Source organism: Phasianus colchicus, chromosome 14, assembly GCF_987193195.1.
Source record: "Phasianus colchicus chromosome 14, bPhaCol1.hap1.1, whole genome shotgun sequence".
NCBI classification, from domain to species: domain Eukaryota; kingdom Metazoa; phylum Chordata; class Aves; order Galliformes; family Phasianidae; genus Phasianus; species Phasianus colchicus.
The window spans coordinates 13569475-13596012 of NC_143449.1; the positions used below are offsets into that span (position 1 = coordinate 13569475).

At 35.8% G+C, this 26538-nt stretch overlaps 1 protein-coding gene across 2 annotated transcripts in view; it reads left to right on the top strand.

Moving 5' to 3' along the window:
- The window catches only part of PCDH11X (protocadherin 11 X-linked), a 441647-nt gene that overhangs the window by 307042 nt on the left and 108067 nt on the right, over positions 1 to 26538 (top strand). For both annotated transcript variants that reach the window (XM_090150278.1, XM_090150279.1), the window contains one exon: positions 6167 to 6365. In XM_090150278.1, the coding sequence (XP_090006404.1) occupies positions 6167 to 6365 (199 nt within the window). The remainder of the gene's footprint in view (positions 1 to 6166; positions 6366 to 26538) is intronic.

The window sequence follows — 26538 nt, forward strand, 5'->3', positions numbered from 1 at the left end:
AGAGCCCATTTGGAGTGAAACGGTATCTTTCTCGTCATTCTTTTTCTTCTCTTGGAAGAGCAACGTGTTTGTTTTGACAACTACAAAATATATACTATATACTAATATATACTATACTAAAATATACTAATTCTATCTTTCCACTTCAACTATTTTTCTTTTCCATTCTAGCTAATAAAATACATGGTATGAAACATCATAGACGTTCTGCTATAACAAATACTAATGTAATAAACGTACTGAGAAAACTTTCCAGTTGGTGAAACACTCTGAAATGCTACATGTTCTTGTACCATAGGAAGATTGTAACAGTGTTGATAAAAGTAGGGGAAAATGTGCTTCAAAGCATTACTTCTTGAGAAGCAATCTAGCCCAGATATACCAAAGCACTTTTCTTCTCCATTTAGAAAAGGTCCATTGCTTTCTTGAATTTCTGTGTTGAGTCTTGTTAGAGAGATGTGTCAGAAAGCCTGCTATTTTACTGTGTCAGGGTGCAGCAAAAGCTGGCTGCTCCTGGGGACCAGGAGTGACAGGGGTCCCCACAGCTTTTGAAGGCTACTGTGAAAGATGTCAAAATTGTTGGAAATATAGTTTAAAAACCTCTGGACTCAAAAATATTTGGCTGTTTTCCAGAAGAAATTGAGGATGTTTTTCTTTCTCTTTATTCTAGATATGTCTCAACCTCCTTAGGTTCTAAAACTTATATTGCCACTTGCTCTCTGTTAATGTACTTTTACCTTTTTTGTCTTTCTCTTCTTCTTTCTTCCTTTCTTTTTATTTGTTTTAAAACTGTTGCAGAGCAAATTCATCTTTTACAAATATGTCTGTGAATACTGTGCATCAGGTCTGTATCACATATAAACTATGTGGTAATATTCTCATCCAGCAATACTGCAGGCACAAAGGCTGCAGAACCTGGATTTATTTTGTAGAATGAAGAACAGCTGAACTGATGCACAACTACTTGTGGTAGTGTATTTAATGACAATGCTTCAGCATGCCTTAGTTTGTATGTGTATCTGTTTTCCTCCTGACTTCAGTATACTTTCAACTAAAAGAACCAAAATTAGATATAAATCCTTTTTTTCTGAGAAACACTGTTTAAAAAATAGCTCCATTTATTGGTTAGAAATGATAAAGGCACACTTTCAGCTTCTTCAAGTGAATGTTCATGATGGTCTGTGAAGTTCAATGCATGTCTATTGCTGTAGAAAGTTTTGATCTCTAAATGAAAAACTGAATAGAAGAAAATCATGCATGGAAATTGAATCAAGTTCTTGAGATTCCTTCTGGATCTCTAAAGCTTTAATAACCCATTCTGCTTGAACTTAATGGCTTAGTCTTGACTGGCACAATGCAAAAGTAGGCACAGTAATTCATTTGAACATCATTTATTATTTCATAAATCTATACCTACAGATGAAATACATTTATCTGAAGCACAACTGAAATTAACAGAATGAAGATAGAGCTAGAGTGCTATGTGCATTTATGAAAGTATAAGTTCTACTCTATTCCAATGAAAACACAAAGAAAGTAGGAGGTAAGCAATGCAATACTATTGCTTTTAAAACAAATATTCACGATTCTAGTAACATCTGATCAATATTTCTGAGATCTATTCTGTTGGATCAGCAGTCAGAAGTGATGTGAAATGTTACAAAAATATTTCCACATAATCTGTTATGTTATTGTAACTGATATGGCTTTTCCTATCAGAAATAATGTGAGATAACAATATCAAAGATGGTAACCTGGAAAGTGAAGAACATACTAAAAAAAAAAAATCAGAATTTAGACTTCCCCAATTCTCAGCCTTAGCAACAGCACTGCTTTAGTGTTACTTTTGTGTGTGATTTTTCTTTAATCACATATCAAACTGAAGACTTACATGTTTTATATTTTAAAAAGCATGCTTTCAGCTTTCATTTTGACATCTAGTTAGCATACAATAACTGCCTTTCAGAAGCAAAAATAAAATGTTTGACAAGCTTTAAATGTTATTTTCAGTTTTATTTGTTCTTTCATTTCACTTCTTTGTTATGTTGAGAAGCAAAAAAAAATCAATTTAATTGTTAAATGTTACTGGAAAATGTATTAGGTAAAACGAGGATTAGATTCTGAAAGTAAATACTCATTGAGGTTCTGTCAGAAGTTTGTGTAGTTCCAAGTTTGTAACATTTTCTTCATCAGTTTTAATGAGTGTTGAATGGCCTCTGTTCTGCAAGTGGAAGATGAGAGCATTGGTGTAACTCTGTCAAAGCATACGGAACAAAATATAGCAGTTATGGAACAAAATGCAATAGTGTATAAAGACTTGAGCTGGAAGTTACCTTTTGATAAGGAATTTTATTTAAGAACTTTAAGAAGTTGTGGTCATAACTGAAAGCAGTTGTCAGATTACTTAAAGTTTTCAATTTTCCGCTTTCCTAGCATTTAAGAGATGTAAGTAATAGAGAAAATGAATACTAATAGCAAAAATAGGTTTTAATATAAAAAAAATATTTTGAGTACTTGTATATACATTGGCTGTGTATTAGTGGAGAAAAATGTTGAAGTAATCCTTTTATTTTCAAGCTACCTTAGAACATCTCCTAAACAAATTCTATTTTAAATTAGAATTATAATCTAAATAATACAATTAATTCAACATAACCTAAACAGTATTTTTTTCTTTATGATCTCCTTTTAAAAGGATATTAATTTGTTTCAACGAATGAAGATAATAAGGTTAATAGTTTAATGTTCTTCAGTTGATATCTGCTGCTTTTTCTATTACCTTTTTTTCCGTTTTTGATTATAAATTGGCTAACCCCTGGTGTATAATTCCAGAAATCATCCCTTCAGAGTATCCAAAGCTATTTACTCATCTTTTATTCTTCCCTCTGCCACAGCCTAATTATTGTAGTGAAAGATTGAACACATAATAGTTTAGGGCTTTGATCAGTCTTCATATAAATTTCAATAATGAGAGTAAAAGGTTTGAGGTTTTCTAAGATAATTTGATCCCTCCAGACACAGGCTGCTTTTACTAAATGCATTTCATTTTGGGATGCCATATGAGACTTCTGACAGAACTTGTGACTAGGTTCATAACGTCTCTGGAACCAGAATTTTGTTCTCAGAACAATAAAGATAATTTAATACTGTTTAACATACCAGAGAAATCATATAATTCTGGATACTTTTCCTTATTTTTTTCTTCTTTTTAAGTAGTTGGTCAGATAGCATTACAAGTTTCTCAGCATTTTTAAAATGCAGTAAGAATACATAAAAGTTTTGCTCGCATTTGTCCCTTTTTGAAGAAAATATAGTAACTGTCATTCAAATAAATAAAATAAACCATAATCCTCATTATTCTTTTGCTATCGGTGTTAATTCCCTTTGGAAATAAATAGAAAAGCAGCTGGAGGCTGAGGATATTTTATAATCTTATCAATTGAAATTTTAATGCCTCAAGGAGGAAACTTCCAAAATAAATGTGACAGAAGATAAGTCCCAGCTTTTGGCAAAGTTTTATTAGAATAACTTGTTCCAGATCATTGTCGTCTGTCTGCATGAATTAAGAGTATGGCAACACTTCTAAGTAGAGAAACAAGTGTTCTTTTCATCCTGATAGATTTTTTCAGAAGTGCTCTGCCCTGTCTTGGTGTTGTCAGATGAGATAGAAGCAGGGACACTGTCAAATTGTAAGTGGTGAGCTTTTAGTTCATTCTGGTTAATTTTAAATCATCTGCTTTTCATCTTTCTTACAATTAACATCTCAATTTATACAACTAAATATTTGCCGTTTTGTGGGTTTTGTGGTAATTTTAGAGACATTTGGATTCCTCATAGGTACTGTGAACAGCAGTTCATTTAAGGCAAAAGCAACTGTATGATCAGTTCCCATATGCAATGGCTTGCATGTATGTAAAGGCAGGTGCAGTTTTGTGTGGGGGGGTAAATCTAGATCACTGTGGGGATATTTTTCTTGTATCAACTCCACAAAACTTTAGTTTTTTAATAGGTGGAGTTTGCTGGTGTGAATAGGGCTCTGAGAGGCAGTTGCCAATTAAAAAGTAGAATAGCATGTTATTTTTTTCTTATAAATTTTATGAGTTATAAACTATCATAAGTTATATATTAATTAGTTATTTCCAAAGAGTTAATATTATTCTGATGACGCCAATTTATTTGGAGTGGATTCTGAGACTTCTATGGTCCTGGGTGTGATCTTCCCACCCCTTTCCATCCTGTGCAATGTGAATTGTTCTGTGCTCAGCAGGTTTCCGGATTTCTTGGCTTGATCTGTTCCAGTTTCCCTCAGCTGCCAAATGAGGGAAAATCTAGCACTAGAAATTTGGTAAATATACAGAACTGCTTCAGAAAGCAGGACTGGAACATACAGTGTACTTGATTGACAGAGAAATCATCTGGAAAAACAGAATGCCAGGAAGAATGAATGCAAAGTGCTGATCTGTGCTTCATTAATCAGTGGTACACACCAGAGAGGAGACAATTGGTGAAAGACCCTTGCTTAGGACAGTTGGCAAGGAAAATGTACTCTTAAAAAAAAAGACAAAGGCAGTGGAACCTGGGGGAGATGTGAAATAACCCTTCTTCTCTGCACTTTGAAGATATCCACTGAATCTCTGTAACAAGTTTTAAGCAGCACACAAGGAATCATGTGTGAGCATGTGTGTAAGGGAGAGCAGTAAGAAATATCAGAAAACACAAGACAGACTGAAATAATAAGATCTGTTTATTCTGAAATAGAGTAAAGTGCCAAATACCAGAAAGATGAGTGGGAATAAACAGAGCATGATGAATGAGACGGAAGCAGTGATTTATTTTGTAACAAGAAAGAGTCAGATTTGACATTAGAAGAAAACCTATCCATTAGTAATGGTGAAGCACTCAAACCAGTTTTCTGAGAAAGCAATGAATTTCTTATTGGTAAATTCTTAGAACAGTTTTGAGTCGCATCTGTCAGGAATTATGTAAGTGAAGTTCATCTTGGCTGTGCTGTGCAGCACCTGTCTTGTGGCATACGTATTATTGCCACAGTGCAAGACATTTTGAAGAAAAAGAGGAACCACTTTGTAGCATTAATTTTGTATACTTCATTGAGTTCAACATTGTGACCTACAAGTGACCAAATACCTCAGGGTAGTGTATACTTTTTTTACCAGAGCATGAGAAGTAGTATCTTCAGCAATTCTGGAATTGGGCAGTTTCCCATTCCCTTTCAGATGGAATTTTGATTATTTGTCTTCAAAATAAAGTTTTTATTTATTTCAGATTGCTGTTTGTTTATTTTTGTGGTTTTCTTTTTTAATGTTTTCTTTTTTAATGTTTTCTTTTTTAATGTTAATATTGCAAGTTTTCAAGACACTCCTAGCGGATCTGCTTTTTTGCTTCTACATTTTCTTTCTATACAGCGATAAATTTACATTTCAGTAAGAATGAAAATGTTGTCCTGTGCGTGATGCATTAAATCTTTTACTCTCCTGGCCCTTCCTTCAAGCCATTAGCCATGCTCCTTCCTCTGTTTCCCAGCTTCCAGTCTTATACTGATAAGACGCAGATCTGTGGTATAATGGAAATCAAAGGGGTTGTAATGAAATGTCTGAAGCAGAGTAGTGGAATCTGCTTTCAATTCATTAATTTAATGGATGTGCAAAATCTATTAAAATTGTTTTCAATACATAAGGCATATTATTGTTTGTTCTTTCTCTGACTTGGAAGAATACAACAATGTTAGAAGTGTGTGACATTTCTTTAGGCCCAAAAGTGTAAAGCAGCTTTTAATGGGAAAGAAAATGTTTTCTGAAAACTAGAAAACTGAGCGGTGAAATAAATTGAGCCTCAAAAACTGATTGAAATCTCCAAGTCAATATACAAAAGGCATCCAAAGACTTGTGAAGTCTGACAGAATCTCCTTAGTTTGTGGTGTCCTTCATTTTGCATCAGGGCTTACTTTTCTAAAAGTAGAAAAAAGCAGTGCTGTCAGGTGAAGCAGGTTTGAAAGCAGGCTGCCTGTTCACGAAAGCCTGAAATTGTGCAGAACTATAGATAATGCGTCTTCAGCAGATAACTGAAATAATACATTTCCTAAATTGGTTGCATTAAGCAATTACTGATACTGTAGTGGAAACCATATAATTTTCTTCCTTCCTTGTAGCCCCAGCGCCGTGTCACGTTTCACCTACCAGATGGCTCCCAGGAAAGCTGCAGTGACAGTGGACTTGGAGACCACGAACCCAGCAGTGGTGCCAGCACATCGCACCCACTGCCCCTTGGCTTCCCGCAGGAGGAGTACTACGAGCAAGCATCACCCAACAGCCGGACAGAAGGAGATGGGAACTCGGACCCCGAGTCCAGTAAGTGACGAACTCTGGTCATGTTGGTCATTAAATCACTTGAATAGCAAAAGAGGGCTTCCTTTTAAGGCAGTGATCGAAACTGAATGTTGATTTGAACATAGCCAGAAAGACCTGTATTTCTAACGATGCAGGGTAAGTTTGCCCGCTTGAAAAGAAATGGGTTTGAGTTGTAAAGAGTTTATAGATTGTCTGGTATTTCTGTAAATCTGAGGTGCTGTACACATGGGCACTTTCTGAAGATGTTTACACTGTTGCCTTGCAGTTGAAAACGCTGTTGTGGGAGAGTTTATGCTCTCTTGTATGTTTTCATATCCAACATTACTGCACACACAGTTTGCTTTTACAGGAAGAACTTCTGGATGTTACAGCAGTCTTTAGAAATAAGGGTTTCTCAATTTCTCTCTTGAGAGCAACTGTGGTATGTGGTAAATATCTCAAAGAACTCTTCCATATGACTTAATTCAGCTGTTATCACTGGCCTTTTGTGAACATGGAAAACAGGAAAAATCAAGGTTTGTGAGAGACTACTCAGAGACCAGTGTTGCTTTCTCTGACTTGACCTAATAGAAACTCTAGTGCACTTCAGGCAACTGCTAATTATCCAGGGGCTCTTTATCTAGATTAAATTGAACTGTGCTGTTGATAAAAAGACACCTGTAAGTATGGAAGTCTCTAAGGCCTTGTTAGAGACCTAATAAGTGATTTGGAAATACATCTGTTTTGGGTGAAACTTGACCCAAAAGGTTTATTACATCTGCTTTATTATATTTTGAAGGATGAATTAGTAAATCCAGTGAGGTTGAAATAGCTCTGAAGCTTATCTCGGCAGTGGCAAACCCAATATCCAGCAGAGAGCATTACCTCTGACTTGGAGTTGCCTCTGACAAAGTTATCCTTTTGGAAATCATGCTGCTGTCCTTGCGATGTGCTACTTGAGACTGAAATCTGAGGGATTTGTCTGCATGAATGAGGTTCTCTCTGTTTTACTTCGAGTTCAGTAACTATTAAATGCAGATCCTAACGTTAAGACTTTAAAAACTTTGAAGATTATGATTCCTGAAGTAATGACAGAATATTTTTTTCTGAGTTCAGAGACAGCTGACAAGAACAAGCAGAAGTTTTGAAGTTTATTTGCTTCTGTTTGTGTTCACATACTTGAGGATGTAATATATCCCTAAGAATGTTCTAGTTAGTCAAGCTATATTTTTCACAAAATGAAACTCTAAGAGGCTACATATATATTGCAGAAGAAAGCAAGTTTCAAGTATGCATTGTTTGCTGTCTTTTCTATGCATATACATGATCTAAACTTCCTTTCCAGCTCCCTCTTCCTTTTATTCTTTGTAACTCTTATTTCTGCTATGTAGAACATACATAAAATCAGCATTTGGGTCATCTCATGTAGAGAGTGGGGTGCGTGGGAATTGTTAGCAGAAGAATTGTGAATCCTGTCTGGCTATATAAGAGGCTTGGGTTTTGGACTTGCCAGTGTGTTGCAATTTCAGGAGAAATAGGGTTCACAACTCTTCTAAATCGTTGGCCTAAAACCAATACATCTGAATCTCATTGACACATCACTGTACAGGCACCTGGTATCTCTTCAAGTGTGAAAACTGAAGAAAGTTTAATCACCTGTCTAATTATCTGATAGCTTAGTTTCAAACCTGAAATCGCAGTTTAATTAGCATTTCTTTTTCATGAAGATTTTTTTGCCTTTCTAACTTGTATCTTTTTGTATCAATTTAATTGACACTATGTAACATGATGCTTACAGTATGTAAAGTGTAGTTTTCAGTCCTTTTTTGCGTTTCTTGCTTATATTAATGGCAACAACTAGTGGCAGAACAACATGGATTTATAAATGGATACCTCTTATCTGCTTTCATACATTTAACCAAGAGATAAAAGGAAGACCTGTGACATATTTATATTCTGTACACTACTGAAAATTGACATACTTTACAAGGTAAGAGCAACAGCAATGTTTTGTGTACCAGTCTGTGAAAGTGTTCAGATTGAGGTTTGTTTCATTCATCAATGCATGTGTGGCAAATTTAGTCAGTAGTAGAAAAAATGAAAGCAATTCTGACCCGATGTAGAGCTAAGGAGAGAACGGTCAAAAGGCAAACTGATGCACCTTCTTTTGTGGTAGCCAAAACATGTGTATAACTGTTTGGCAAACTGGATAGAAGAATTAGACTGAGTTCAGCTTGGTCTTGTGGAGAAAAAAATTATTTTTTAAGCAGATCAGTTCTTTAGTCGCATTTGCTACATTGGACCTTACATGTGGCCAGCAAACAGGAGTGAATGAAAAGCTGGGACAAAGCTTATCCTGGCTTTAAATGATCAACAAAGTTCAAGAGAATCAGACTTAATTCTTAACAATGGTAATCTATGGTTATTTAGCCACATACAAATGAGGTCTGCAGCAAAAATGTATGTTGATTATTAAAGACGGCATAGGTTTTTTCCTCCAAAACACAAAGAACCCTTTTACCTTGCTTTAATTTTTGTAGAGGTTGATGATGATGTAGGTGAGCGGCTGCTGAAGAATTATGATAATGGAACTAAAAGCTCAAAGCAGATTCAGTGCCTTCATATCGTGGAGAGGAGATAATATTTCTCCCAGGGTATCAGAACTGATAGCGTTGTACTGATTCTTCTGAAATTCCAAGAGACAGTGCTTCAAGAGAAATCTGTGCTCCTGAGCAAGTGGTGACATTATGATATGGCTTCTCCATTGGAACATCTTTGCAAGAAAGAAATCAAGATATGCATAAACAGAAGAGAGTAAATGGTATCATAAATCTCATAGTATGATACTAGATTAGCTCTATTATCTAATTTCACTTACACTTTTTATATTGGGGAACAAATGTAGATTTAATCTATATAGATTTAAGACCTAATAACTATTATTATGACATTAAGGTAGAGCATTAGTAATTAAGGGAAAGGCATATTAATGCAAGATTTGAAAAATCTTCTTCATTATCTTTGTTAATGAAATTGTCATTAAAAGGTAGGAACATGTCAATGAAATATTCTACTTCAAAGCCAAGAATCACTAAAAATTTGAGAAGGAGTTGTGTATGACATAAGAACTGGATTTTGCTAAGGATTTGGAGTAATAGCAGTGGGATGAAAACTAATAGTTGAAAGTCTTTCTCATAGGAACTGGTGTATGTAACTAGTACATAAATCTCCAGCAGAAAATGACAAAGAAAAAAACACAGTATGACAGATAAACTATAAATCACCAAATGCAGTGTGGAAAAAAAAAAAAAAAAAATCCCAGTTTATTCCTAATACAATAAAAAGAAAGCAAAAGTGAAAAAGAAAATAAAACCAACCAAGGCAATGATGATACCACAACTGGAATATAATAAACAGAATGACTTTCCAAGTTGAATAAAGGAGAACTCACTTGAGAAACAGATATAAAGAATGATTTACTAATAACAAGGGAATGGAACATCTAGACACAGAAAAAGAAATTAATATTAGTTTTTTTAAACTGTAGAGTAAAATCTGGCTGAGAACCAGGACTGTTCTCAAATAATAGAGAATGGGGGAAGAGAGATTGTGGTGGCAGAATAAAGTACCTGTTTGCTCTATGGACAAATTAATTGGTGCTGTCAGGAAGCCAGGATAGGCCAGACATTTTGAGATTTCATATTGAGAACAGTAAGTAGAGAAACAGAGAAAGAGAACACTAAGTGGATTCAAACAGGAGCTTGATAAATTTATGAGAGGAGCAAACAGAATGCTCTGTGTAACAGCAGCAAATGTATCCTGTTATCCAGGAGGTCCTCTTTTCTTTGTTCACAGTACAAAAGTTGTCAGCAAATGTTGGCTATCTCAGTTCAGCTCTACCCTCTGCTTCCAGCTCCTGGCTGCAAACCACAGTGTGCTGCTGGTGACCACACAGGCTGTTTGAGCCAAGCTGATGGCCGTGTGGGAAGTTAGCCTTCATAATGATGTGCATGATCCAGTAAATCTCCCTGATGTTGTTATGAGGATGGGGCCAGTGCTGCTGCTGGCAGACAGCTGGTGATAGGAAGCTTTCTATCCCTGGTGAAAATGGCAGCATTTTTGGCCATACTGACTTGTTTGATAATCAGAAACACTGAAGTTGCTGAAATATACTCTTTAAGCATCATCAGTAACTTTGCTCTGGCAGCTGGACTTGGGACCTTGTACTGAGGCACAAGAAAAAAATAAAATTTCAGCATTTTAAGCACTTTGTTCCCTGTTCAAAAACTGATGTAATTTTTGTTAATGTTTTTTTATTGCTTTCATGTGCTTTTCATTTCACAGTAAGGACAAAATCTAAAAGTATATTAATTCCATCATTGCTAAATTGTAAACTCACTATAGCACTTAACTGTAATTTGAGAAAAATAGTAAGACACTGTCATTAGTTAAGGATAATAAATTCTGGGCTAAAATAGATCCCAATGTTGTAAATCTGCCCGCTGGGTGCCTCTACTTCTGCTATATTGGGTTTTCTTATCCCCATGGCTGTGTACTAATAATTAATTCTGAAAGTGCTGAGGTAATTAATCATTCTGAGGCAACAGAGTTTGATTGATCTTCTACCTTTAATCAAATTAGCTTGTAGGTAGATGGGAGTATGTAGTGGTTGACTACTGCTCTGCACCACTCTTGCGAAATGCCTACTTTTCTGATGACCTCCTGAGAGCACCACCATGAATTATGTGCATGTCAGCCAACAGGGTAGTCATCAGGTGGGCATTTGATTTAAAAGGTGGGAAATGAACAGAGATCAAAATCAGGATGTACTCAGCATTTATGTTTTAAAGTGAGGTGTGAAGTGCACCTTCATATAGTTTTGGCATATCTTTGAAGGTACTAAATGTCTGTTTAGGCTGACAACTGTGTAGATTTTCCAGATGTTTTAGCAATTTGTTCACAAAATTTCTATCTAATCATAATTACATATAATGAAGTAAGCCAACACCTGATCACTAGTGGTTTTTGCCAGGGTTTGGTATTAGGACCTGTCTCATTCAATAGATTTACTAATGACCTGGATGAGAATGTGCACCTTTAGTAAGTTTGCAGATGACTCCAAGCTGGGAGGAAGTGTCAATATGTCTGGGGGTAGGAAGGCCCTACAGAGGGATCTGGATCATTGTGTTGAGGCCAATGGGATGAAGTTCAACAAGACCAAGTGCCAAGTCCTGCACTTTGGCCACAACAACCCCATGCAACACTGCAGACTTGGGGCAGAGTGACTGGAATACTGTGTGGTGGAAATGGATCTGGAGCTTCTGATCAGTTGAACATGAGCCAGCATTGTGCCCAGGTGGGCAAGAAAGCCAATGGCATCCTGACATGTATTGGAAATGGTATTGCCAGCAGGAGCAAGGAAGTGATCATCCCCTTCACTTGGCGCTGGTGAGGCTGCACTGTGAGTACTGTGTACAGTTTGGGCCCCTCTACAAGAAAGACATTGAGGCCCTGGAACATGTCCAATGAAGGATGATGAAGCTGGTGAGGGTTCTGTAACACAAGTCTCCAGGACTTGTGAAGGAGCAGCTGAGGGAACTGGGATTATTTCTCCTGGAGAAGAGGAGACTCAGTGGAGAACTTATCAATTTCTACAGCTACCTGAAAGGAAGTGTGACAAGGTGGGGGTCAGCTTCTTCTATGTAACTCATGATAAGACTAAAGGGAATGACTTCAAGTTGCTCCAGGGGAGATTGAATGTTAGGGAAGGTTTATTCTCTAAAAGAGCAGTCAGGCACTGGGATGGGGTGTCTAAAGAGGAGGTTGTCCAAGGAGGTGGTTGGATCACTATCCCTGGAGTTGTTCAAGAAATGTTTAGATCTTGTACTAAGGGAGATGATTTAGTGGGGAAATATTGGTGATAGGTGGATGGTTGGACCGAATGATCTTGGAGGTCTTTTCCAAACTTAGTAATTCTGTGATTCTAAAAACTTCTGTAGTACAAACTGTTATGAGATTCTTGATTTGCTGATGACTGGAGATTGGAGAGGGGGGGAAAGGTCACACTGTACAAGTGAATTTACAGCATTGCAGGTGAGTGACTTTTGCAAGTGGATTTTTACTTGTACCTTAGAGATTGCATATTCAGAAATAATTCTGCAGTTTGGTAATTTGATCCCTGAGTGCCTGACTTAAGTATCATTAAAGCAGCTAACACAAAGGGGAGAAAATGGACAAAGTGAATGAAATAAAAATTAGAAATGCAAAATATTCTGCAGCTCTAACACACAGAGGACAACAGCACTATAAATACAGATAGTGATTTTTTTAAAAAAATATTTTCATTCCAGTAAATAAGGAGCACTCTATAAATTTTCTTTAAAAATAGTTATGGATGTTTTATTGATATATGACTATTAATAAAACCTTAATATACGTTTTCTACTTTGGGAAGATAAGGAAGATAAAATGCACATTTTCCTGGATGTGTTGTTTTCTTTCATACAAAATCAATGGGGAAAATTTCTGTTTTGCAGCTGTTCTCTTGACAGCCTTACCAGCACTCTGTTGATTTTTTAGACTACACACTGGAAAGAAGTGGTCCAGGCAATAATGTTGTGTTTGTGAATAGCATCTAATATCATTTATGATAGAAGTCAGTATAAAAGGATTAGAAAGAATAGCTCCACCTTAGAGTTTAGAAATCAGTCACTTCTTGTGAAATACTAAAGACGACTTTAAAACATTTGGTTTTGTGGTATTGGTTTTTTGTTTTTTATTTTAATAATAAATGAACTCTGACATCTGTAAATAGTGATGTAGTGGCAGGCATTCTGTGATGTATATTTATGTTTTCACTCAAGCTAACATGGTAATGGATAAGCCTATTTTTTTGTTTGTTTGAGGTTTATGAAAGTTTTAAAATACATTGCTGTGGCAAGCAGCCTGGCAGGACAGAGGTGGGTAGGGAAATTTTTTCCCTCTACTTTTTCAGACTCCTCTTATATCTGATTAGCTGTCACATTTGCAGTAAATAGAGGCCCTGAAGCTTGACTGGGTAACTGGAATCTAATTTGGAGCACCCTGTATCTGGGAGTATATTAGGCATTTGATGGTTATGATAGCTTGAAAAGTCACAAAGGGCACTGATTAAAATGGAAAGTTTATCTGTAATGTATGAAAGCTGAAGCCATTGATAGAGTTCCCTTCTGGTGACAGCTTTGAAGATGAGTGTATCCTACCTATCTTAAATCTAGTTATGGATGAGATAGAAGTTTATCACAGAGAAGCAGACCTCTGTGAGCAAAGCAATCCCTTATCTTGTCCACTGTGTTTGAAAATGACAAGTGTGAAGACCTGGCACAAGTGCCAAGTTACAACAACAGTCACAAGGACTGCCATGTCACCCAGCCTGAGTGAGTGCTCCATCAGAGGGAAGAGGTGGTCTTCTCTTGATAAGCTTGTCTTTACTTCCAATTTCTCCTGGGCCACCCATACAGTAAAATAAGCTTAATATGACATCTGTGTTTCTCAGTTACATGAAGCAATTCATTTCATGTCTTTCTGTCAGTCTTATTTTGTCTGATACTTTCACTACTGCTTTTTTTTTTGAGACTACAGAGATGCAATCTGATTTCCTTTCTTTTTTTCAGTTTAAAGTGATCGGTAGCACCAAGAGGAGCATTTGACTGTATGAAGTGTTAAGACATTTGTTAGTGTTTAGTTGTCATTTTAAAAATAGAAAAATAAAAAAATCCTTTTTCTTTTTTTACATTTTAAATTATTTAAACCATATGAAAAAAATGCATGTTTATAATTGCATTTGAAGTATGTTATTTTATTACTTGATTACAACACCAATGTGCTTTAGAAATTAAGAGGAAGAAAGAAGATTTGCAATTGACTGTACTCTTGAAGTTGCATTATTTGCTGAGAGAAATCTTATCAGTTCAGTCAATCTAGTGGTGGTTGTCATTGTGTAGAGACGTGATCCTGAATGAACATCCGTTGATATATTTTCCTTAAGTGGAATTTTGGTTGCGAATTAAGAACAGTTAGAATTTTTGTTCCAAAAAGCTCAGGTATACTCTCATATTGCTGAATGAGTGAGATATTTTGCCTTTACTCTAAAGATCTTTTTGCCTGCTAGAAAAGCAGCATGTTTTTAACAAACTGTTGTTCCTGTATTTTTTGAGGTTATCTGATCTGCATTGTGATGCTTTTATTTTCTGGTTACTTACTAAACCTTAACCTTTCTATATTAAGGTCAAGAGAAGTACTTGTGCAAGCCCTGCATCAAGGGAAAAACAGGGCTGTTGGTAGTCAATATACTGTTGATCCTGGTGTGATAACGCCAATTTTTCTTGAAGTCTACTGGCCACTATTCTTATATACGCATTCTGAAAGATGAAATAAATGTGTCTGAGTTAAGCTGGAGAGACATAAACCAAATATTTATGATGACAATTTTTGAGTGATATTGCAAGATTTTTTTATGGATTGTTTTATTCAGAATAAAATGTTATTCTATGCTTATATTATGAAGCAAAGAGACATTCTAATTGTTCGTGGTTGTTTTTGGAGCTAACTGTGTATATTCTCGATTTCAAAATAATTTCAACCAGAAGCTGATCTCTCACATGTTCTTTTCATGATTTTCATCCTGCTTGCATGCAGTCTTGGTTATTTGTACATATCCATGTAAACTCCCTGTATTACAGGCAGTGCTTTTGCTGTCTTTGTGTGGCTCGGAGCACAATGCAGCTGTTACACTGATTTTATGCTCCTGATACAATTGCAGTAAAAATGATCTCTAATACTTTCGTAATATAAGCGGTGCTGATCTATACAAACAACATAAGCTGTACTAGCAATGCTTCTAAGTGCATATCAGATTTTTTCTTATTTCACCTGTGAAATTAGGTAGTTAGGTTGTTTTGTACTAGATCCCCTAAACCTAATCACACTGTTAATAATGGTGTGGATTGGGTAACTTGTCATGTTGTGGACAGCCTGGAGTGTTCTCTGAACGTGGCGATGTCAGCATGCACTAACAGTGCTGTGCAGTGCCATGGTGAGCCAGTTTCATGTTGGTTTGATATGCAGTCACCTGTCTGCCAGATCAGCTGTTTCTCTCAGATTCTTGCAGTAGGAAGCTAGTTTAACTTTACCATGTAAAGTGGTTGGCAAATGTTCACCTGAATCTGTGCATATTATTAACACTGATTTGCTGATTTTATTTAAAAATTGTGTTATTTGTGTTACTTGTGTCTGTGATCATAATTGTTGCAGCCTAAATCAAGTGATTTAGATGGGATAGTGCAGTAGAACAGGAGCTCACAGCATCTTCCCTCTTCTTCTGCTTTGTGCTTTTAAATTTTTTTCTGACATGTCCTGCTCTCAAACAGCAGTGCTGCAATGCTTCTTTAAAGATGTCTTTAAATTAAAATCCCCTCTACATGGTCACTGGAAACAACAAGTGATCCAGTCGAAATGGTCCTTCCACATTTAAGGATTTGGATCTAATTCTGCATTGTCTACTGTACCTGAATTCCTCTCATCCAGAAAAACTCTGCTTCCTTGACATATCAGGAAGAACAATGGCACTGTTTCAATAGCTGTTCTTTTGTCTGGTTATCTTGATTGATGGTCCAAAAATGTGTCCTCTTCGGGATGAAATGTTATAAAGTCCATCCCTCACACACCTAATACTTTAACAGAAAGCAAACATTTCTCTTACGAAGAAAAAGACTGTACTTGAGTCTCATACCAATCACACACTGAAGAACAGCTTAGAAAATGAAAGACAACCTCTGCCACTCTTCAGTAGTGTTGCACATGAAGAAAAGTAGTGGCAATAAAGGGAGATTGGGTTGGTGAGAGAAAGCACTTTGAAAACTATGAAAGCAAAAACTGTTTTTATCATAATACAATTGATATCAAAGCTCCTCTTTATTCACATGCTAATTTTTTCACTGGGAATCAAATATCACTGATTACATATTCTGTTGGGGGTGGAGCTCCTATACATCTGTCTTTAAAATTAGCTTATTAATTCTTTTTTGGGGGAAGATTATAAGCAGCTCTTTCCAGAGGCCCCACTGACTGTCAGCATGTCATCACTCTGACCTACCCCCATACTGAAATGTATTCACATCATTGTGAAAAAGATCCGTGCCAGAGATCTGCAAATAAAGCTCATCCTTTACAATTCTTTGCTGAGTCCTGTGAATGGAAAGGCATTTAGATATGTCTCTATGTGGAATCTGAGTTGTATGATAATTAATTTAGTTGATTAAATTAGATTTGTATGTTCTAAAAGAGAGGAACAGTTGGATATCAGCTTGCATATCAAAATATCCAGGATTCATAATTGCAAGACATTTAGATTTTGGGAAAAATGCTAAGGTACTTTCTCTTCAATTCAGTGTTATGCTTTTATAAGACTCTACTATAATCTACAGACTGATTTCAGAAGTGTAATGCTGTGAAGTGTTCTGGAGCTGGAAAAGGACAATTCTTTTCTCTTTTTTTGTTTTCCCTTTTTTTTATTTTCCTATACTCTTCTGATTGTTTGATAGAGTGAGGGCATTTCTGTGGAGGGAATTTGTGTCAGAATCGTTGTGTGATTTCTGGCCCTTAATTTGTGTCAGAATGGAGTGGGTTGCCAGATTTGTGTCACAGCTTCAGAAATGATATTCTGTCATCCTGTAACTGGCAGAATAAAAGAAAGGACTAAGGAAGGAGCTCTGACATTACTATGACTTACTTTTCTACTGGTTTCAGCTATTATAATAGTTAGGAGGGCTCTAACATTAACACTTAACTGCCCAATAAACTTAATGAGTGCACTTGGTTTATGTGAAAGTGCCTGCCTTTGTAACAAAAAAGCCAACTCAAAATCTCACTGCAAGCAGCAGGAGATCTTCTATCTTAGAGCTAAGATGAGGCAGATACAGTGAGGCCTTTAAGGAGCAGTTCAGAGTAGTGTTTGTTTCTCATAGAGAGCATGCTGTGACAGGCATATTGCAATCAGAGCTCTTCTCACAGAGCCGAAGAAGTTGAAAGCAAAGAGAGGAAAGAGATTCACGTTACATAAAATTGCCAAGGAGACAGCTGTCCACATCATGATAATTCAGTGTGCCAACATAAAAATCGACTACTCTGGTTGACAGTACTGGCAGAAATCCCAAGAAAGGCAAGATATCTGGGAGCAGGGAAAACAAGAAAATGCCCTGACCTGATTCTAGCTCCTGAGTTAGGAGTGAATCATTATACTCATAGGAATTACAGAGCCTAAGATAACAGTGTAGTCAGTAGAGATTTCTGAATAGAAACTTTTAACTAGTCTTTTTATGTTTTTATAAATATTGAATTTTAGGGTTTGTTTTGCTTCTGAAACGTACTTGCAGAAACTCAATCCTCCTTGGTACAGTCTTCATTAACCTCTGCCATTAACTTTCTATTTCTAATCTGGTGGGTTGAAGAGAAATTATCCCACTGTTAAGCAGATGTTTTCTGTTTTGTATAACAGCTATCCTTGCTGAATAAGGAGTGAGGATGCTATATATAATGGTACATTAATATTTCTTGTTAAAAAGTGCTTTACTGGCTGAAGAAACTCCTATACATAGTCACAGTTGAAAGTCAAGAAGTAAAAATAGGAATCTGATAAACAGCTGTGCTGCACAGCTATTTGATGGAATGCTTTATCCAGTAACAATTTCAGAGTGAATTTAAAGGAAATGGTAGCAGCTCATTCTCCTTAAGACTTAACAAGTCTGTGAAATGTGGATTGGTTCAGTCTTTATTCATGACAGTGATAAAAAGAAGTGTTTAATTCTCTGACAGAACTGCCATTTCTCCCATAATCTTTTTCTGTAGCATCATGCTGTGGTTGTGATGTATTTTAATGCTACCGACTGCACCCCCACCATCTCAATGTTGTCTGAGAATTGTTAAAGAAATGCTGACCCCAAATAACAGTGTTGTTGTGATGCTCTTGCTGTTGGTTATTTTTGAATTTTTTTCCTAAGGTGGTCTTACAGTCATTGCCCATTTCAGAAGGAGGGCACCAGGCGTGCAGCCTGAGGGGTTTGCCTGCCCCAGCCTGGTGCTTTGTACACAGGCAGCATTGCAGACAGGGCATGTGATTGCCAGTGACATGTAGACACAGATTATCCACTGTATTATTCAACTGGAACTGGCATTACCTAAGTAGTTTTCTAGGTTATTTGGTTAGAATAGACTGTATGTCAGAAAAGATCTTGGCATTTTAGTCAAATGATTGGCAAGCTGAATTACAGGTGGCCCGATTCATGAATTTAGAAACCAGAAGCAGACAGCTTCCTGCACTGGTAGACAAAAAGATTGTTTCTTACCTGGAACATGGATGAAGCTCCAGAATATATAGTAAAGTATTATGTTTCATTTATGCTTTAAAAATTGAATATGCTTACACTCTAAGCATATACTGTAACTGTATCTTAATATTTACAGTGAACGAAAGAAACAGGATCTAACATCCTCTGCTAACCCTTCTTCAGCTGTTACAGCATAATTTTAAAATAAGCACACAGATGTTTATCCTTTGAAATAAGGAAAAGGGGATTCACAAAGAGACTTTTCTGGCCCAGAAGCTAGAAGGGAAATGGTGACCCAATCAGCCAGCATTTCTAATTCACAGCCACTCTATCCTTTTCCTCCTAGCAAATGCACTCTAATCCATAACCATGTAGCATGCTGAGGTAAGATGTTAAATACAAAGAATTCCTTTTTAATAATAAGGTTAGAACACAATCCAACAGGAACAGGTATCTCAAGGTTAAAGATGGCATTTCTCCTTCAGTATAGGCTACTTCAAAGGAGGAAAAATATGTTTTAAAAAAATAAAAAGCTGTTAATTCAGCATAAAAAAATGAAAAATCTGATGTCAGTGTGTACATTTCTAAATAAGACTTCTAAATAAGAATTCTGAGGGTGACAATTTCATTTTATTGAGAAAATTTGGCAGATATCTGATACAATTGGAAAAATCTGGCAAAATTTTAGCTTCTCAAATGCACCTATGCTGGTAAGAATAATATTGTAGAAAAGGACTAGCAAATTAAAAAGTACTCTTTTATATATGTATTTGTGACATAGCTTTTTACTAAATGATTTTCTCAAATGCAGTGCAATTAACAGAATGTCCAACTTCATCAGTGATTTCATATTTGTTAGACGACATATTTTCAACCTTCAGTCATGTTCATGACTACCTTCTGAAACATGAGTTCACATTCTGATCTTGACCTTGAAAATACTTTGAAACTCCTGACTAACTTTACTCTCTTAATTCCTTTCTTGCTTTAGAGTCCAGATAGATTCCTTTTTAGCTCCCATTGAATGAGGCCGTATTTATGGCTGTGTTCTCTCCTCTGTCCTTGATTTCCTAGAGGCTGCTCCCTGTGCTTGGGATGGGCTCACAAGTTATTTTTTAAAACATCCCACACCTACAAATGTTTTCATAACTCTTTTTGGTAAATATATAAATGATGACTTCATACCACTCTCTACCACCATTTAACTTCATAGCATTTGTGTGTTGTGTATGCTATGTAAAGCCACCTACTTCAGAGTATGTGTATAAATACAGCTCTTGCTGTGAGGAGTGTTTATGCTACAGCGCTGTACAGTTGCACAGTGAGTCGTCTCTGTTCAGAGCTTACCTTTGGGCTGCTCATAGTCTGTCTGACTCTTGATATTGTACAAGAAATAATTTCAAATTCTGAAGAGAGAAATGAAAAATAAAAAGTCTGAGAGTATAAGTATGTAAAGCTGTCAGTAAGAAAACACAGCATTGTGTTCAGCAGACTTCATTCTAAAATCAGTAAGATAAAGACCAAACTTCGTAGTTATGTTTCCACTAGTTCTTTTTTTTTCCAGAAGAGAATTTCAGTTAACAAGTTGGATGCCACTTATCATTCATAGTTCGTGAGTATATGAGAACTTGCTTGCGAGTCCTTGATGGAACTTGTATTTTCATTCCCATTGTGCCAGGAATTTATCTACCTTCTGTTCATGTCAGAAAATGTATCAGTTGTAAAATGTATTTGTAGATTACTATTTGAGAATCTTGAACTGCGAGACCTTCTGGTTTATTTTGTGAGAAAATAATTCTAGTTTGATGTCCAGAATATATAACATAATAGTAACGTTGCATTGATTGTACTAGATTTGTTTGGAAAAACGATGAGCAACCCTGACTGAACTGGACAATTTGCAGCCTTGATTAAATAGAGCAGACAGATGAATGGCTGAGAAGAAAAAAGAAAAGCTCTGAAAATTTCATCAGAGCTAGTGCAACTTTTCTCAATTTTTTTATTTTTGTCTGCTTCAGCTTGTTCACGTGTTCAACATCAAGTGATAGGGTTGTAATATAGATTTTCCCAGTCATATCTAACAGAATTACCTTTCAGCAAAACCCTGTTTTGCCATCCTGGATCTTTTGGGCATATCTCATCTAAATAATCATCTATCACTAAGTAGGTCTCAAGTACTGGTGCGATTCTAGTTACTGTTGCTCTGCCTGTTGCAAACTATTTGGGCTTTTGAGGGACATATTTTTCTAGTCTAATTTTGGGGTTAATATAGTTGATCAGGATTGAAGTTATATATGACAAAGACCTGTAAGACAGATGTTCTGGCTTCAAATGCAATGAAACTGTGAAAAATAACAAGAACTATCAGTCCATAAATCATTACAATTTCTGTGCAATTTCAAATGGTAAGATCTAAGTTCAGTAACTCAAGGCAGCAATGTAAGAGGCACAACCAAGGCCAAACTTCATTATGGAGCGGAATGAATAAATAAAGTGACAGATCTGCATAAATCACAGTTCTATGAATAAAATGCAAACAAATTAGATTATTTGAACTTGTGGAGATTACTTTTTTTTTAGTAGCTAAAGCAACAGACAAAAGGCCATTGATAACATATAACGAGATATAAAAATTTGTTATGTTTGCAGGAGATACAGCAGAAGAAAAATTTTGATAGTACACAAAAAGGTGTCGTGTTTGTAAGGCGGGTGCTTTTAGGTGATTATTAGACTAAAAGATCGTAATATCTTTGTGGCTTTTCCTGTAGCAACCATGGCATTTTATGAATTTGAAGTGCATGTATACTTTATATGTAACTAAACCTTTAGCAGTGACTCATTTTGGAGATTGCCTATCTTAAATTCACTGGTATCTTGAGAATTTGTAACTCTTAAATGTGAGAGGTTGGGGTTTTGACTAACTGACAAACTTGAGGATTGAGCTTCTCATCCACAACATACTAAATTACAGCAGCTCAACACTGGTCCTAGACTGTATTTCCAAGGGATATTAGTATGCTTTTCTTCAGACTTTTGAATATGTTACAAACTACCCGTCATGGGCTTCTGGAAGATGAGCATAACTCTGGTTTCCCTCTGGAAAATGGAGTAAAACTATCAAGGTAGTTTTCAAAGCATTCAGCAGGTATCACTTGCTGGTAATGCAGCACACATTACTTACAGGTATGATATCAAATCAAAGAAAGATCTAGTTAATATGCAGTCTAATATGGACCAGTTTCTTCAAAGGTCTGTATTTTTTAACTCTGAGGATACGTATTAATGTAAATTTCGAATAACCTTTTACGTTGTAATTCTGCAAATCACTAGGAGCTACAAAGATAGGTTTTTCTAGTCATCGGAAAAACAAACTATTCCTAGATTTAAATCCAGCTCATTGAAATTGTTTTGAAGTATATTATATTTCCATTTTAACATTGAAACTTATATGCTCTCAGAAAACTGAACAGTATGTCAGGCTTTAGCCTGTGCTGATTTATAATGAGTAATTATCTAACAATGGCAGTGTTAAGTATGCATGAGAACTCCTGTAGCAGGATTTGGAATTTTAAGGAAATGCTGTAGATCAAATGATAGTGTCTCATTTGTATTCTCTCAGTTCCCTAGCCACTATTACACTTGCTAAAGTAACTACAGAAATGGATTGCAAACATGCATCATTTTTGTGTGAGATGAGCTAAGACTCAATGATCCTTACATAGTAGCAATAATGCCTTTCATATGCCTTATCAGATAGTACTGTACCAAGCAAGTCACACATTGTATGAAATGTGTTTTCAATCCTGTCTAGAAGTGCACTACTACTTAGAATTTTGAGGACAGACATGTTTAACTAAAAGGAGCATTAACTCTGCATGACTATGTGGACGCGTAGGGAAATTTTTGTGGTTCTATTTTTATTGTCCATATCTTTACTGAAGGACCTGATGATGCATTTTTAATAACTGTATTGTGCTGGAAGACTCACTTTAGAGTTTTCTATTTCTTGTCTGAGCATTAGTACTATGAGTTGTATATACAAAGTCAGATTGCAATTTGAATAGGAATGTCTACTTGCAGTCTAGTTATTGAAGGATGGTCTTACCGTCTACAGCAGCAGGTGTTACAAAGCTGATTCATAATGCCACAATATTTGTCTGATTCATCATTGTATTAATCTGGATTCAGCTCAGATGTAATGGGGTGACAAGCAGCAGAGATGGTGTCTGTACTTCTCTTGTTGAGGCTCTCTGGCCCTCCATAGGACCTCTCCAGAAAAATATGTTGGTGGAGAAAGTCTTACTTGTTGCTAATGTCACAAGCTTCTGACCTACCCCACTGAGGGCAGAATGTCAGTAGGAACAATTCAATGCTCTGTTTACACAGTAGAGCATTAACTTTGTAGAAAAATCTTGGAGTATTTTTACTCACTATACATCGAGAAACTTACTATAGTTAAGACATGACTGCAAGTCAAAACTGTAAAAAAAAAAAAAAAAAAAAACTGTCTTTTTCTTGGAGATTCAAATTCTGGTCCAGAGGATCATATGGATAAGGAATTATATGGCAGTAGGATGAACTTCTTTCATAATTTTATACTCCATTCTAAATTTTGCACATACAACTGGGTGTTGAATTTCAAAGTTACTTCTTTTATCTTTCAGCAACTTCTTTCTCCTTGATGTCTCCCCAGTGAAAGCAGAGATGATTTATCTGCATCTGTAGGTTTAAATCATGTGCTGATCACTGTGATACCTAACACTTGCTGTTGACAGAGTGGCTTTCCCCAAAATTGTATACAAACTAGATGATCTTAGAAATTCTATGGCATATGTAGTAAAGTGTATATTGTTCTGCTATTTCCTGGAATTTTTTATTACCATTACACAGAGTATATGGTCTCCTGTCAGTGAAAATGCTCCATCGTTAAAGCCAAAGTTGAGGCTAAGTGTTCTTTATCATGGGAACAGTTCAAATCCACATATAATTTAATGCAACTATCATATGCTAGTTTAAACCTATGAGTTTATTACTAGCTGCAAAATATTTCCATTGGAGAACTTGAAGTCTTGCATTAAGGCAGTTGGCATAAATAATGTAAGGCAGGGAAAGGAGTGTACCAGTCTGAACCAATGACTCCTTTACATAGTATACTGTTATTTTGCTAATGGCATAATTCCATAAACAACACAGTGAATCACAGACAAATTCTCTGCTGAGTCAGATGCCCCTCTTTTAGTGTGCTTTTATATATCTCAATGAAAAATGTTACTTTTTGACTTACTGTAAATGTTTTGTTTAGCCTTTTATTATGTAGTTGTTCATTTAATGAAAACAGAAGGATTTACTGGAGTTCCCATATGAAGCCTGAATTACAGCATTGCTGTCATTATGGCCATAATTTACATGTAGGGCCGGTTAAGATTTCCAAACCAAACATACGCAAAAGAGTAAAATGAGAATTGACACTTGTATGATCTTAGTTTGGTATTCTTTGCATATACTATATGATACTTACTTGATCTTTGAGTCAGATCTTATTTTTCTACAACAAATCTTGCTTTTTGTAGTCATACAGTAGACAGTGCAGTTTGAGTGGCCTCTTGATGTTTATTTTATCTTTAATGGCTACTCTCTACTATGCAATTATTGTATCTTATTTAAAAATTGGTCTGAATAAAGACTAGTGTTTCTCTTGCTCCTCAGCACTTTTTTGATCCTAACAAAGAGAACTGGGGAGCACAACAGACAAAGCTATAAAAGCTCCAGTTGACACACTAGCACAATTGGCAGTCTTGATCTTTGGGATCACAGTCTGGTTTTGCTAGACAGAGGAATGGTTCTTGGACATGGTGTTGGAATTTAGCTACATATTTCTAACAAGCTTACAAAAGGGACCTGTATGGCCACTTGGCCAACCACTTCCTCCAGAGTCACTGTTTGACCTGCCAATAGCTGGGACAAGAAAATATGTTTAATCTTTGCCAACTGTTTGGCCAACCAGCACATATGCAACCAGGCCAAAAATTAGAAATGATAAAAATGTGAGGAAGATGGAATATATCACTGAAATAAAATTGAGGCATCTAGTGCCCTACATCATCCCTTGATTTAGGCTTTTTTTTTTTTTTTCTTTAAAATAAAGTATAGTAATTTAAGAAAGAGTGCTCATAAAAAGGAGTCCTGGTAATCTGTGCTTTTAAAAATTATCTGTTTACATTTCTTATTTACATAAATGGAAATCTGTTTAGCAAAATAAATGTGGTTTCTGCAATTAAAATAAATGAACTACAAATATTAGTTTTCTATTTTTTAAAATTTAAGGGTTTTCCATTGACAGTAGACTATAATTCAGCTTCTATTCTAAGTTCTCCTTTTTTTTTTTTTTGTATAGGAGATATGCTTGTCTATGTGCACATTTGTGCAGATTTATCTGCCTTCATGAAGTGAACAAATTATATGTGCATTTGGACATGTGTGTATATAGATACTTATATCTCATATCCCACTTACTCGTGGCTTAGTTTTGCTTAATTCAACATTTTAGTTTTGCTTAATTTAACATTTTATCAAAGAGATTATCAGGGAGCAATTCCACATATTTTTGGAGAAAGACAAATATGCTAATGGAAGAGCCTTTATGCTTTAAAGTCCTTCATTGGTATAAGTGTGCAAAATGGTGTTCAGTTTGGCTTTTAATCTGCAACAGTCTGTGTGCATTCTGTAGTTAAGTTACATGCTCTGAACTGTTCCAAGAATTCAGTGAGTCTACTCCAAGTGAGCAAAGTTAAGTAAGTGCATAAGTGTTTTCAGGCTTTAGGCTTTATGAGCTTTCATAATTAGTACTCTAGACAACATTAATTAAAGAGTACTTTAGAAAGAATATAGCTGTTTAAACCTCTTCAGTGCTTTGCATCTTATTCAAGGATCCCAATCAATGCAACAAATGGGTAATCCATTCAGAAAATGATGCTGTTACTATGATTATAGTTAGATAAAAACTGCAGACATCTATGCAATTGTATATAAAAAAAATCACTTTATAAAGTCACTTCAGTTCAAGAATAATTTAATATAAGATGGCAATAATGAAAAACATATATGTTCTATTTTATTATAGTTTCTTGCAAGTATTACTTTCTATACTAATTACGTATGATGAAGAGTCAGGATTTCCTAAGGCAAGTAATATCTCTTATTTCCATTTTAGCCTTGGACAGAGTTAGAGTTTGTATCTATCTCACTCATTCTCCTGTTATTATATAATTGAGGGAGAATTAAATATAAAGCAATGATTAATAGCAGTAAAATGCATTTATGAGTAAAAAGACTGAATGACATGTTAATTGTTATGTTTTATCTAATTTGTTTTGGAGAGGTTGTCTTAATTTTTGTTCTACTGTATGCTTTATATGTCTTCCTACTTCATGAAACCATTTCCTATCATGTGACAAATCTATGTATGATTGAGAATTGTGTTGGACAGTATAGCATCCCCTGCTGTCGGTCTACTTAACGCTTAAATACATTTTTAAATTTTGGGCATCGCTTGCAGTGACAAACTAAAAGTGAGAAGGGGTTTGTCTGTCTCCTTTACTGCTTAAGTATTCAGTGCCCAACAGCGATGGGTAAAATACTAAAAAGACCCTACAAAAAAGGGACATCTGCTTGTTTTCTTGTAGTACTTCTCTCACAATGGATGAACTCAGATCCATTGCAGGATTTGAGCTGTGGAAAGAGATGTAAGGCAAGCCAACAGACAGACCTGGACTGCCAAAGGGAACAGTACTGCAAAACATCTTTGTGTTAGGAGACAAAGTTACCTAAGACGA